Source organism: Chrysemys picta, chromosome 7, assembly GCF_011386835.1.
Source record: "Chrysemys picta bellii isolate R12L10 chromosome 7, ASM1138683v2, whole genome shotgun sequence".
In the NCBI taxonomy this organism is placed as follows: Eukaryota; Metazoa; Chordata; order Testudines; family Emydidae; genus Chrysemys; species Chrysemys picta.
In genome coordinates, this window is record NC_088797.1 from 56205895 (window position 1) to 56218584 (window position 12690).

Genomic DNA, 12690 nt, shown 5'->3' on the forward strand with positions numbered 1-12690 from the left:
ATTCACGTGGCTGGATCTACTGCCTGTTGCTGTCCCAGTCCTCTCTGGCCAGCACACCTATTTTCTCCGGTCATCTTGCCATCCTTACCACTGATATCAAAGCACCTAGCACTGCAGCAAATCCTCCGCAATTAATGGACTTTATTACAACTCTCAGTAGCAGTCCCTAAGGGCTCACTAGAACTAATCTTTCCCTTGGAGTTCACATACCTGAGTGTACACTGATCCCAGCGCTACATCCGTATACACTGTACACACGCATGCATCTACGCATATACCCAAGGCCTCTTACACCTGCCTCCCCCACGCACACTCTGTAAATGAAGGTATTGTATGAACTGCTGGCACTATCTAGGATGTGCCAACGAGGTGATATCTATAAAGCTACAAAATAAATAACCTAAGTATTGCTATTGTCACCAGCTATCTGAAGCTACCCATCCCCCCCACCGCTTCTAACACCAACTGCCCGAGTTAGGTAATCTCAGCTGGTGTGAGAGGTGACCACACCCACTTCTGAAATCCACCAAGGAAGTTCTACTATGCAACTCCCCACAGATGCATTTTGGCCAGTAGCATAAGCTCGTCACACTAACTGAACAGGTCCTGGCAGTGGGGCTAGTGTACTGTAGCGTAGTGTGTTATTTGTGCACTGATGAGCATGGGAAATGGATCAAGGGGGAGCACTGGGTTACACGGGCTATGAAATGATGCTTCATGAGCAAGTCATTTGGCGTCTCTTCCCTATGAGGACAAATGGGGTCTCCCACCCCGTACAGAGAGTACAGATACATTCAGCATCTCGAGAAGGAACCCCAGGGTCCGGGGGGGAAGAGCAGAGAAAGATTTTCTTTGGGATGAGTGAAGAAGCCTAAAGCTACAAGAGCCTTGGGCTAGCTCATCTCAGAGGGTCTCCAGCTCAACATGCACAGCAGCATTCACTCCACACAAAGCCAGTACACAACACTGTGCCTTGTCCCGGTGTTTACTGTACGCTCTGAGCTACCACGGCGACAGAGGTGGTGTGTACCCTTACCTCCGAGGGTGGGCACCCCCTGGCTTTCACACAGCAAGGCACTCCTGCCTCCCAGTCAAGATGGAAGTCAGCATGGCCTCCCCTGCTTTCTCTTCTAGGAAGGGTAATTGAGGACCAAACAACAATCGTCTCCTGAAACCCTCCCCGCCATGTATTGTCTCACACACCTTAGATGATACTGTCTGGGTGCTGCCAGTGGGAGGCTCACATGGCTGTATCTCCCCTAGTGTTGCCAGGTAGTATCTCCACAAGAGAGGAACACAACACAGTAACTAAGGCCCTGCCCACACTACAACTTTTAAACAAGTTTGTAGCCACTTCAAGGCACGGTTGGCTTTAAACATGGCTTGTGTACACACACACAGAGCATGGTTCACATGCGGCTAGTGACCATGTGTTCCACCACATGGCTGTCCTCCTGCAACCGGTTCCCCACACTGGTCTGCGGTGTACCTGAGACCCAATAATCATGCCTATGTAAGTGGTTTGGGCCAACCCTCTTTCCAGAGCACGTGGCCCCACGTGCTGCTTGTGCCGCTCTGCGTGCATGTCCTTCAGGCACTGCATCCCCTGCTGAGGAAGTATGGGACATCTACCTGGAGTCTCCCAGAATGCACTCACACAAGTGCAGTTGGCAACACAGCTGCAATGGGAGAAACAATTGTGTGTGGACGTGAACTGAGACATGTTACTCAATGTGACTGTGCCTCTAGCCGGCTACAAGGGTCACCCCTGTAACTGTAGCATGGAAGGGCAACTGGCCCCCTCGAGCAGGGACCAGGAGTACAGGGGGCATAAGGGTGAAGAAGAGGAGGGTAACTAGACGTCTAGAATTAGTTGCACTACTCCACTACTGCTAGCCAACCGCTAACTTACACGCTGCACTGTTAAGTACAAACGGAACTACAGGAGTTAGCAAAGGCTCCGACTGAGCACGCTCTAACTCCAGTGTCTGCCCTGGGCTGTCCCAGGCAAGAAGCTTCTCCTCACAAGACTGCGTGGCTGCAAAACAAACGTAAGCATTAAAATAATATTAAAAAACCCAACAACAACAGAATGCAAAATAAAACCAACAAAGAAGCACACCACACAGCCCCAGCCAACCATCTCCACACAGATACCCACCCACCCCCCCCCGCATCTTCCAGACTGGTTCCTGTCACGCCATGTGGGCTGCACAATGCTCAGGGCATTGGCAGGGAAAACCCTTCAGAGCACAGTGGAAATCTCACTGATACCAAAGGGCTTGGCATGCCCTGAAGCAGCCCACCCTCTCAGATCAGTGACTGAGCAGCACAGGGGAGAATGGGGGGAACGAGCAGGAGATCCAAATCACCACAAATCTAAGGCAGGAGGAGCGGGAAGGGAGAATACTTCCTTGCTCAGCGGAGAGGGGGCTAGGCACTTCGCACTGCACCATGGCCAGGGCGGCTGGACACAGGAGGAAGCCATGCTGGAGGGGGCACAGCAGTTTGGAGTTAACAGATCAGCTGGCTACGGAGGACCCTCTCCCTCAGTCACTGCACCTATCAAAGCCACACATTCTTGAAGATGCTTCCAAATGGGAGGTGCAACCACTTCACCAAATGAGCTAACGGGGAGGTCTGAGTGGGGGCAGCAAAGGAGGGACAAGAGGAGAGGGCAGCTGTTCCCTCCCACCCATTACAGACAGCTTGATAGGAGGGCTCCCAATACCCCCAGGCATGACTACACTTGTGGCCTTTTCCACTACGGTCCCCTTTAGGTAGGCCGTGAGGCCACTACGAGAATGGACCCAGACAGATTGTTCCGGGACATGCCTACAGGGAGGGGCATAGATAGCCAAGCCACCTGCTCTTACAGTGTCTCTGCTGTCAGGACGCTACAGAGCCGACAGATTCGGGGAAGACACGGAAGAACACGCGATAACGGACGGGATTTTTCAGCTCCAAACCCACTGAGGCACTGAGCGACACATACAACGGAGACACACACGCAGAGGGAAAGCCCCTCCAGAGTCAAGGCTACACAAAGAGCTCCAGACATGGCAGAAGGCACAGAGAAGAGGTCTTCCAGCTGCCACAGCCCTACTCCCGGAGAACCCTGCAAGGCGACTCACCCTACTACTGGTACTCAGCACTACCATGGCACCTTCCATCTGAGGAGCTCAAACCTCGTCACAAACAGGAAACAATTCAGCCTCACACCACCCCGAGTGTCAGGCCAGTCTCATTCCCATTTTACAGTTGGGTAAACTGAGGCACGAGAGGCAACGTGACTTGTGCAATGTCACCCAGCGAGTGTCACTACAGAGAATGCCATGCCTTATCCACAGGGAAGCAGGGGAATGGAATTATCCAGGATGAGGGTCCACTTTACAGAGGGCTCTGGAGAAATTCAGCATGTGGGGGAGGGGAGATGGATTTATTTATATGCTGAAGTACTGAAAATGAAAATCCACCCTCTGGAAGGGAACTGGGGAAAGGAAGGTCATGGGGAGGGTGGAGGAAGGGTGGGGAGGATGCTATGGAGCGCTGCACCCCTGGACTTACTGGCTGAGAAACAGAGAGAAAGCTGGGACTGCATGGACTCAGTCTGTGTTTTGCTCTCACTGTGCCTCCGTCCTTCAAGCACTGAGCTGCCATCCCCGGTGGAGAGAGGGGGAGCTAGCATGGCAGGGAATTAAAAACACAAAAAACAAACAAAACACGCAGTTCAGTAAATAAAAAAAGAGAAAGGAAGGAGAACATTAAAGAAACCACATTGCTGGGCACAGAAACCTGCAAAGAGCACCCTCCAGCACAAAGGCAAGCAGCCTGCACTACGGCATGGTCCCTCAGTAGAACGGCATGCTCCTTTCAGCCCTTCTACACTCCAACCAAAGGCTCACTGAGGCATCACTGACCACGTGCTTAGAAGCTGTCTACTGCTCCACTGGCATCAGCCTGTCCTCGTACACCTGCCTAGTCTGTCTCATTCAAACTCAGCAGCAACAGCAAAGTAGCTCCTCGTTCCCCAGGGGCCTGGCTGTGTAGGGAGCTGAGGACTCCAGGCTTCGCATAGCAATGGAGGAAGGATGAATTTCTTGGCTCGAGTGACAAATACGTTGTAAACAGGGAAAAATACCCAATAGAGAAAAGGGGGCCCTGCTTCTGAGCCTCTCATTGGATTTCAACTTCTGATGAGCTAACTGCTGTGGGGGAGGAGTTAAATAAGGAAGCATTTGGTGAGTGCTGGCACTCTTAGAAGTAAAGGGATAACAGTACTAGCCAGAACTAAGCACAGTGCAGACAGTAACTGTGCAAGCTTCTTCCCTGCCACCACCCCTTCACCACAGCATCTTCTGCTCTTCCAAGTCCTAAGAAGATAACGCCAATTCTGACAAATTGCCAATGCTATTGGACTTCAATAAAGAGTGACTTCAGAATGTGGACAGTCATCTATTCGAGATTAAAGAGTCCAAATTGGTTTCTGACCCATGTCTCCAGGGATCAGAGGCTACATATTCCACTAGCCATTACTAATCTTCTGAGTCATCCAGTCCCCAACCCTCAAGTTGGCTTCATTCCATCCTCACTTTGGAAAGAAGTGAGGGCTACAGTATTAGCATGTGATGAGGTCAGGTCTCCCCTTGAAATTGGACCTGTATTAAGAGAATTTGTCCAGCCAGCAGTGTGTGTCTCTGGTCCCCATGACTCCTCAGAACAGCTGCCAGCAGCTCACTGTGCAGCAAGTCAGGAATCACCCCAGCTGACTCGTGTGGTATCAGTGAGAACAGCCCCCTGAGCCTGGCAGGGCTAGAACTAGTGCTGTCCTGGGTGTTTGATAGAACAGACTTTGGTTGTAAGGGGGGAGAGAATACCTGTGCCTCACTGCTTCCTACTGCCTCTCCCCCGCCCGAGAGAGAGAGACTTCAGAATTTGCTCCCAGGGAAAGCACTGTCTCCTCCACCACATTCCTCTTCAGCGGGGCAGGAATTTCCCTGACCTGCTTACACCTCCCAGTGTACTGGGCAGCTGCTGAAACACTGCACTCCAGGCCAGGGAGGTCTGACTCATGTAAGCCCATCACAGGAAGGAGAAAGGATTGTACAATGTGGTCCTGGAGAGGTATACAATTTCACCCCCCTCTTTATTAACATCTCTCTCCACTAAAATGCCCCAACGCTGTGGCAGTCAGGGAATTCCATTTCCATCTGCAAAGGGAAAACAGAACAGAGAGAGCAGAGTCCCTTTGCCCTGGACCAGAAACAGTACATCCATCCAAAAGACATGGGTGTGGAAACAGAGAGCTCCTTGGAGAGGGGTGAAACAGGGAGATCTCAATCCCCTGCAAGCTGTGTCGAAACACAGAAAGGAACAGCTAGATTCCAGATCTGGAGAGGGGAAGAAAGAGAGATCCAGTCCTGTAAATGATTGGGAATGGAGAGATTCCAATGCCCGTGAGGACAGAATTCCCACCATGAGACTAACAAGACACACAACTCGGGGCATGGAGGGCACACACACCCTAAAAGCCAGGCTGGCCACTTCCTCAAAGCAGACTGAATGGTGCTGTGATAAATGAAGAGTGAGTGAGTGTGTGTGTGTGTGTGTGTGTGTGTGTGTGTGTGTGTGTGTGTGTGTGTGAGAGAGAGTGTGTGAGTGTGAGAGAGAGTGTGTGAGTGTGTCGTGGGTGAAGCTCCCTTTGATGGACACCCAGCCAGCCAGTTAGCTATAGAATCCCTCTTGGTAGCTGTTCTCTGCTTGCTTTACCTGTAAAGGGTTAACAAGCCCACCGGTAAAAGAAAAGGAGTGTGCACCTGACCAAAAGAGCCAATGGGAATGGGAATTGGCTCTTTTGGTCAGGTGCACACTCCTTTTCTTTTACCGGTGGGCTTGTTAACCCTTTACAGGTAAAGCAAGCAGAGAACAGCTACCAAGAGGGATTTTACAGCTAACTGGCTTGGCTGGCTGGGTGTCCATCAAAGGGTGCATACCCATGACCCCACTGCAATAGGCATGGCAGACAAAGGCATGGCAAACTCAAGAACCAAATCAGATGTACAGCTCTGGGGATGTTAGACCACGATGACTGAACTCTGCACCACCAGTGGCAGGTCAGACCTCCAGAGTCTCCTTCCCACAGCCCCACAATATCACCTACCTTTCAGATCCTCATCTTCAGTGGTGGTGTTACAGCTCTCTGTGGAACCCTGCATGGCACAAGAGAATGTTACTAGATGGCAAAGTCAGTAGATTGAAGACACTTCCGTTTGTCTGTGGAAGAGGATGGGGGAAGTGCAAAACAAAGGAAGGGACAGGAACGGGATTATAGAAGGAGTACTTCTAAGAGGACTGGGATGAAACGGCCAAGTATTAGTCAATATCTAGAAGCAAGATCAATTAGGCTTTGGAGTAGCCTCTCATAAGAAGTGGCACAAGCCCTCAAAGCTGGGGCCATTCAAGAACGCAGCACCAAGCCCTGGGAGTATATACCATAGGGGACAACTCTCCTATGAGGTGAGAAAAGAGGGAATATGGGTCACCTACAACTTTACCTTAGGGTGCACTGAAAGGAACTGGTCTCCAACTCCAGGGCCCACCAGAGGCACACAGGACTCTCCCATCTTGCCCACCATGAGTATGCACTTAGTGAGGATCTTGCCCACTGGTACAGGAAAGGGACAGTGAAATCTGACTTGGGATCTATTATCCCTCCCTGCCCAACTGTTCTAGAGGCCCACAGTCACCTAACACAACCCTCCTAGTGCCAGAGCGACTGTTCACAATCATCCTGTGATGCATCAACAAAGGGGCAGGAACTAAGGTCACGGATGTTTCTCTAAGGAAAAATAATAGCGACGCGCCCCTTACCTTTATGCCATCTGTGGCATTGTGGACAACAGTCGTTTGAGGCTCCTAGGAAAGGAGGAGGGAAAAAAATTAAACTCAGATTCTCAAACCTTTTCCCCCTGTTTTCACTCTCCAACAAGCACAGAACAAGTGACCAACATGGAAACAAACCACAAACAAACTCACTCCAAGCTGCCGACGTGTCTTCAAACACACACTCCCTGCACCAAGGGCTTCTTGAAAAGAGATGCTCAACTAACAGCTACATTCACAAGGAGACAAAGCCCCCAAACACCCACCAGGTCCCAACTCGCCTTTTAAGAACAGTGTTGGCACAAACACCTTAAACCTGTGACCAGCTAGCAGCTGTGAGTATAAATCTCCACCCTCTAGAAGGCAACTGACTAAGCAATGAGCCCTCAGCAGGTTCTCTCTCAGAGAACAGATTTTTGGGGGAGGGAGGCGAGGGGGATGGTGGTGGGTGGGGCATGGGCCTTTGTCTCCCAGCTTTCCATTGAGTTTGCCAGATTTTTTTTACTCTGAAAAGGGACATTGATAATTTCCATAAGAAAAAAGGGGATAAAATAAGCCAGTGTGTCCCAGAGAGGAACTGCTCAGGGAACTGGGCTGCAAAGGAAAATGCAGAATTTGCTAAAACAAACATCTCCCAAATGAGACATCTGTAACACACAAAGGCATCAGAAAGGTGCCTTCAGCACCAAAAGAGTAGCAGGTAAAGCCAATCTGGGGGAAGCTTAAAATTATGACATGTCCCAGGAAAAAAACTCTCTGGAATGTTACAGAAAGCAGCTGCCAGGCCTCCAGGAGCACAAGCTAGTTTCTGCACTCATCCCTTTGCTCTGGAAACAACACGTGGAATCCTGCCCCATTTCACCCACTGTCATCACTCCTCCAGGTAGATTGGCAAGGGCACCAGGGCTGCAACAATGCACACACACCCATCCATCTCCACTACCTACTTGACTGCTGCCTGATCTTCCAAAGGTATCCAGGTAGAACGCACTTGGGCTGGGGTGCTAAACATACCAGGCACAGCGTGCCCTACAACCCCATTGCATGCTGCAGAACATGAATGGGTGATGACAGCACAGAAGGTGATTAACCTCACAGCCAATAGGGCGAGTGGGCCACAAAGGGGGTTCCTTCAAGATGTATCTATCTGCCCACTCCACTCGCTCACGGTGGCCTGAAGTCCATGCTTCCTTTTCCTGGGTGTTAGAGAGTGGCTCCATCACTACATCGTTATCTTCTTCAAAACCAGCCTCCCCCAAGTCAGAGATGAGAATTACACAGGGATGGTGCAAGGGGTAATCCAGGCCAGCTGCAGTCCCCACATCCAACCACCACTCCACTCGGCTTCCGCAGCCCCCTACGGCTGTGACTAGACCCCACAGCAGCAGAGGAACAGACAGAACTAAGCCAAAACACAAGCTCAGACAGAGCAGAACAAGCAGCACTCAGGGAGGTAAGAGTCAAAAGTAACCCAAACAGGAAAGACAAGGAAGTAGTAGTAGTCAGGGAAGATACCATGGACGTCTGCACTGGGGGAGTTTCTTTTGCTGGGCTTACTAGACTGGTTTTGTTGTTGCTCTGTGACTGAGACAGAAAAACAGATTGTTTTAGTTCCTCTGCTGGGTAGCAGTCAGCAAATCTTTACAGTATTGTCCTTGTAATTCCCCGCCATCTCCTCAGCCCCCCACCCCACACACTCATCTTGCACCAAGAGAGGAGGACAAGGGAACCCATCCCTGGTTGCTAGAGACCATCCTTCCCCCAGAGGTGACCAGGTACAAGCAGATGTACCAATACTCAAATATGCATGGATGGTTAGAGTGATGGGAAAGGAGAGCAAAAGAGGCAGCAGCCCAAAGGGGAAAGGGAGGTAGAGAGAGGTGCAAACAAGAACCTCTGGGGCAGGAGGGCTGGGAGCTGACAGTGACTCCAGGAGATGACGACCCCGGGCTGTGTACAGACAGACTACAAGTGTGATAGGTACAGGAAATGAGTGGGGAAATCTCAGATATGGCTGGTCTGGGGTTGTGCCTTTGGGAACTCAGGCATGGGACGATGCTGGCAGGGCCCCAGAGGTGGTGGTCAGGTGGGACAAGGGTCGATGGGGATGTGTGGAGCAACTTTAGGGCCAGAGCATGAAGGAAGCTTCCAGGGGGTGAGCAAGTCTTGCAGGCTGCCTTGCTGGTTTGTGTCTTTCCCCAGCGAGTCTCTCATAGACAGGGCAGGTGAGTAACGCCTCTGTCCTCCTCATTCACACAGCCCAAAGGCGAGGCAGAGTTGCCAACTCCCCTCCTGCTTGCAGCACAAAGACCTTCTGTTTGGTGAGAGTGGCCCTGCTGAATCAGGAACAGGCCCGTCCCCCACACAGGAGACGGGGCTCTCGTGACTGAGACAGTTTCACCCCTTTCCCCTAAGTCTTCCCTTCTACCTGATGCCAGCAACAAGGTAAAATCAGCAGCACCGCAGGCTACAAATCAGACTCATAGGGACTCAGACTTCAGAGCTGGCTGGCCTCTTTGCACCTCCTCCCTTCCCCCCCTTTCAAAAGCAGCACAGAGAGAGGGTGACTCAGAGGACCCCAGTATCTCCACCCCCTCACCACCCAGGAACCAAAACAGAGGCTGGACAATGAAGAATTCAAATGCTAAATCATAAAAGGCCTGGCGAGAGTTTAACCACACCCACTGCAAGCAGATACCATGGGGCTGAGGTTCCTGTGCGGCAGCCCATCACTCTCCTCTCCTCTGGCTTTCCTTCCACAGCCACACACCCTGCTGGAGCTCCATTCAGGTCCCATGGGGACAGATCATGGGGGGCCCAGCCCCCAAAGCTAGGAAAGGAGCAGCATTTTCATGCCACACACCAGACACTCCCTGCATCTTGGTCTGGCCCCACATTACTCTGCTCTCCGGCCTTCCATGTACATACACAGCTTGGGCAGGGGTGTTTCTACCCTGGTGGTGCCAGATATGGGGAGGAGCTGCCGTGTAGGTGAATACCTGACTCAGCTCTGGAACGGCTTCACCCACAGGGTTCAATGAAAAGAACCTCCGAGGGAGTCACTACAACCCCGAACCTCGCTGCAGAACAGCTAATAATCATCCTGGTCTCAGGGCCAGCTGCCTCACTCAACTCAGCCCCACAAGAGTTTTCGAAACGCATGCAGCAGACTCATTCTCCACCCGGTTGCCCACCCCGACCCCACTGCTGTCCCAACAGAACTGAAGGAAGAGGTAGTTCTGCACGGCATATCAAGGTCCCCAATGTTCACCAGCTGACCAGATCCACAGTATCGTACTTAATTCCCGAATGGAGCCATTACGAAATCAAGGACACAGAAAACGTGACTGGTGTGCTCCACATCTCCATACCTTGTAGGGAGTTGCCTGATCTAGTGACTTCTGCTCATTGGGCCTCTGTGGCCATTTAACCAATTACTCTTCACTTTCACAGGCAGGCACCCAACATGTGGACTCCGTAAGCATACAAGTGAGCCACGTGCATGCACACCCCCGCCCCCTCATTGAAACCACTGGGCACCAAGTATCCTTACAGATTCATGCAGTACAGAGGAAGAGCTTGACTTTTAAAAGAAGACAGTCCACCTAGGAAAGTATCAGGCCATTGAGAAGAGCTACCGGATATGACCAGTTTTGGAAGAACCACTGAAAGTGCTCTCTGAGCTAGACAATGAGGGACAGACAGACAGACAGACAGACAACACAGAGGGTGCAAGAGAGAAAACAGACCAGTGACCATAGCACTAAGGACACACATGTGCCAGCCAGCTAGAAGAAAGGAAAGCCACCTGGGCTTGCCCTGTATTCACTGGTTGTTTTTCCAAGCTTCACTGCCCCAGTGATCCCTGAGACGTTGTTTGGTTCTCATTTCCCATCTGCCTTGATGCAACGAGCTGAGGCTAAGGGTAGGGGTAAGGGTAGGCACTGACGTTGAGCAACAGAGAAGAGGACAGATGGACACCAAGAACTCCTACCCCTACGTTTAATACTTTGGGGATTGAGAGAAGGAGGGGCTGCAGCCCCAGGAGTCATATTTTGCCCTGGGATATTCCAAGTGGTACTTTGGGATTTACCACCTGTAAAGTTTTAATGTGACAGAGGGAGGGCAGAATTCCTAGGGAGTAACAGAAAAGCCGACTCCTCTGCTCTGGCATCACTCAACTTTGCTCCCTTTCCTGCCTTAGGAAGCTCCTGTTCTGTCTGAAAGGAGGCAAGAGCTGCAACGCAGCAGATGATGATACAGTAGATTCCTGCATGTTAGTTACTACCACATCTCTGAGACAAACATGGGCAGTAGCTACTGGGCTGCAGATCATTCACTGAAATATGGCACTGGCTGGTTTTCTTTTTGCTCACTTGAGATATCAGCGCATCACCATTTATCCAACATGTTCTAGAGACAGCAAACACATTCGAATGCATGAAGGGGGAATGGATACAGTGGGGAGAGTGTCACTGGGTACTTGATTCATGCTGGGAGACATAACTGAGATCTGGATAACAGGGAGTTCTGGATTACAGGGCTGACAAACCTTTTCAGTATAGAATTTTAAAGAAAATAAATTAAGGGCAGCTTTCAGCCACCAGGTGGTGCTGTGCCCGCACCTTTTATTGTGTGGGCCGTGGAGCTCCATGAGAGGCCTCTGCCATATCAGGGATGACTCCTATTCGTTCCACACTGCAGGGCTACCACCACTTGCTCCTCTTTTGGCACTTCTATAGCAGAATGACAAGCCCATGTTCAGACAACACGCTTTGCTGAGACCCCCCGGGGAGCTGATAACTTCTCCAACTGTTTCTCCTTGGATCAGCCACCAATGGCAGAATATATTAAACTGCATTTTAAGTAGCCAGTTTTCTGTACACAATAGAAGCTGGTGACTGGCCAGCTCCTGATCAATCATGTGTCCCTTTCTGTGAGGGCAAAGACCTTTAAAGTGCAAGATGACTTTCCCCCCACAACCCCCGCACAGACATGCTATGTAGGGTGATGAGCACAAGCTGAACGTGCATGGCATGAGAATGGTGGACGCACGGATCACAGGCGGCTTACGGGAGGTGCTCACCATCAAATGCACACTGGAGCTCGACTTCCTTTTCTGGACACACCATTGAGAGAGGGGAAAAAGAAGGAAGAGAGGCGATGAGAAGAAAAGCACAGAAACTATTCACGCGTTAGTGCCACCAACACTCCCCTGGGGCAGGAAGGAGAAGCAGAAGAAATGCAGACTCACGGAAAGGGTGCAAAGTATAGGCAGTGTTAAAGAACACCCCACCACACATGGGAGGGGAAGGACCAGGGAAAAGACACCCAACATGTGCAGAGATGGGGGCGAGGAAGGAGGCACCCACATGCATAGAGCTGGAGGAGGGGAATGTTCACATGCAGAGGGGTGCCTGCAGATGCACCCAGACTGGGGACGAGGGAGAAGCACCGCTTCCCACAGAGAAGGGGCAGGCAGAGACCCCCCATGCATGCAGATGAGAGGGAGGGGAGCCACGCACTCTGAGGGCAGGAAAAGGAATGCACCTGGGAGGGCTCGGGGCACCTCCGGGTGCAGAGAACAGGCCAGTCCCCCCTCCCAACACACTGCAGACGCTACCTGCCCCAAGCCACTCCCTTCTCCATCCTCCCCTCCCCATACCCAGGACAGAGCCCCACTTCTCTGACTTCAGACCAGCATGACTTTTATGGTGTTGCACTGCTGCCCCCCAACCCTCGTCACTGCGTAAGCCGAGCTACCTCATACATGCTTCCCACCTGCCTGTCTCCTCTGATACCATCCAG

The 12690-nt window shown here is 51.4% G+C and overlaps 1 protein-coding gene across 50 annotated transcripts in view; it reads right to left on the reverse strand.

Moving 5' to 3' along the window:
• CAMK2G (calcium/calmodulin dependent protein kinase II gamma) overlaps positions 1–12690 on the reverse strand; it is a 164769-nt gene that overhangs the window by 10408 nt on the left and 141671 nt on the right. For 12 of the 50 annotated variants that reach the window (XM_042850156.2, XM_065551529.1, XM_008171383.4 and 9 more), the window contains 5 exons: positions 8398–8466; positions 6871–6915; positions 6161–6209; positions 3568–3681; positions 1913–2038 (listed from right to left, as the gene is read on the reverse strand). In XM_042850156.2, the coding sequence (XP_042706090.1) occupies positions 1913–2038; positions 3568–3681; positions 6161–6209; positions 6871–6915; positions 8398–8466 (403 nt within the window). Of the gene's footprint in view, positions 1–1912; positions 2039–3567; positions 3682–6160; positions 6210–6870; positions 6916–8397; positions 8467–11968; positions 12002–12690 lie in introns of all 50 variants that reach the window. The other 38 variants (XM_065551533.1, XM_065551532.1, XM_008171384.4 and 35 more) reach the window with 11 other exon arrangements.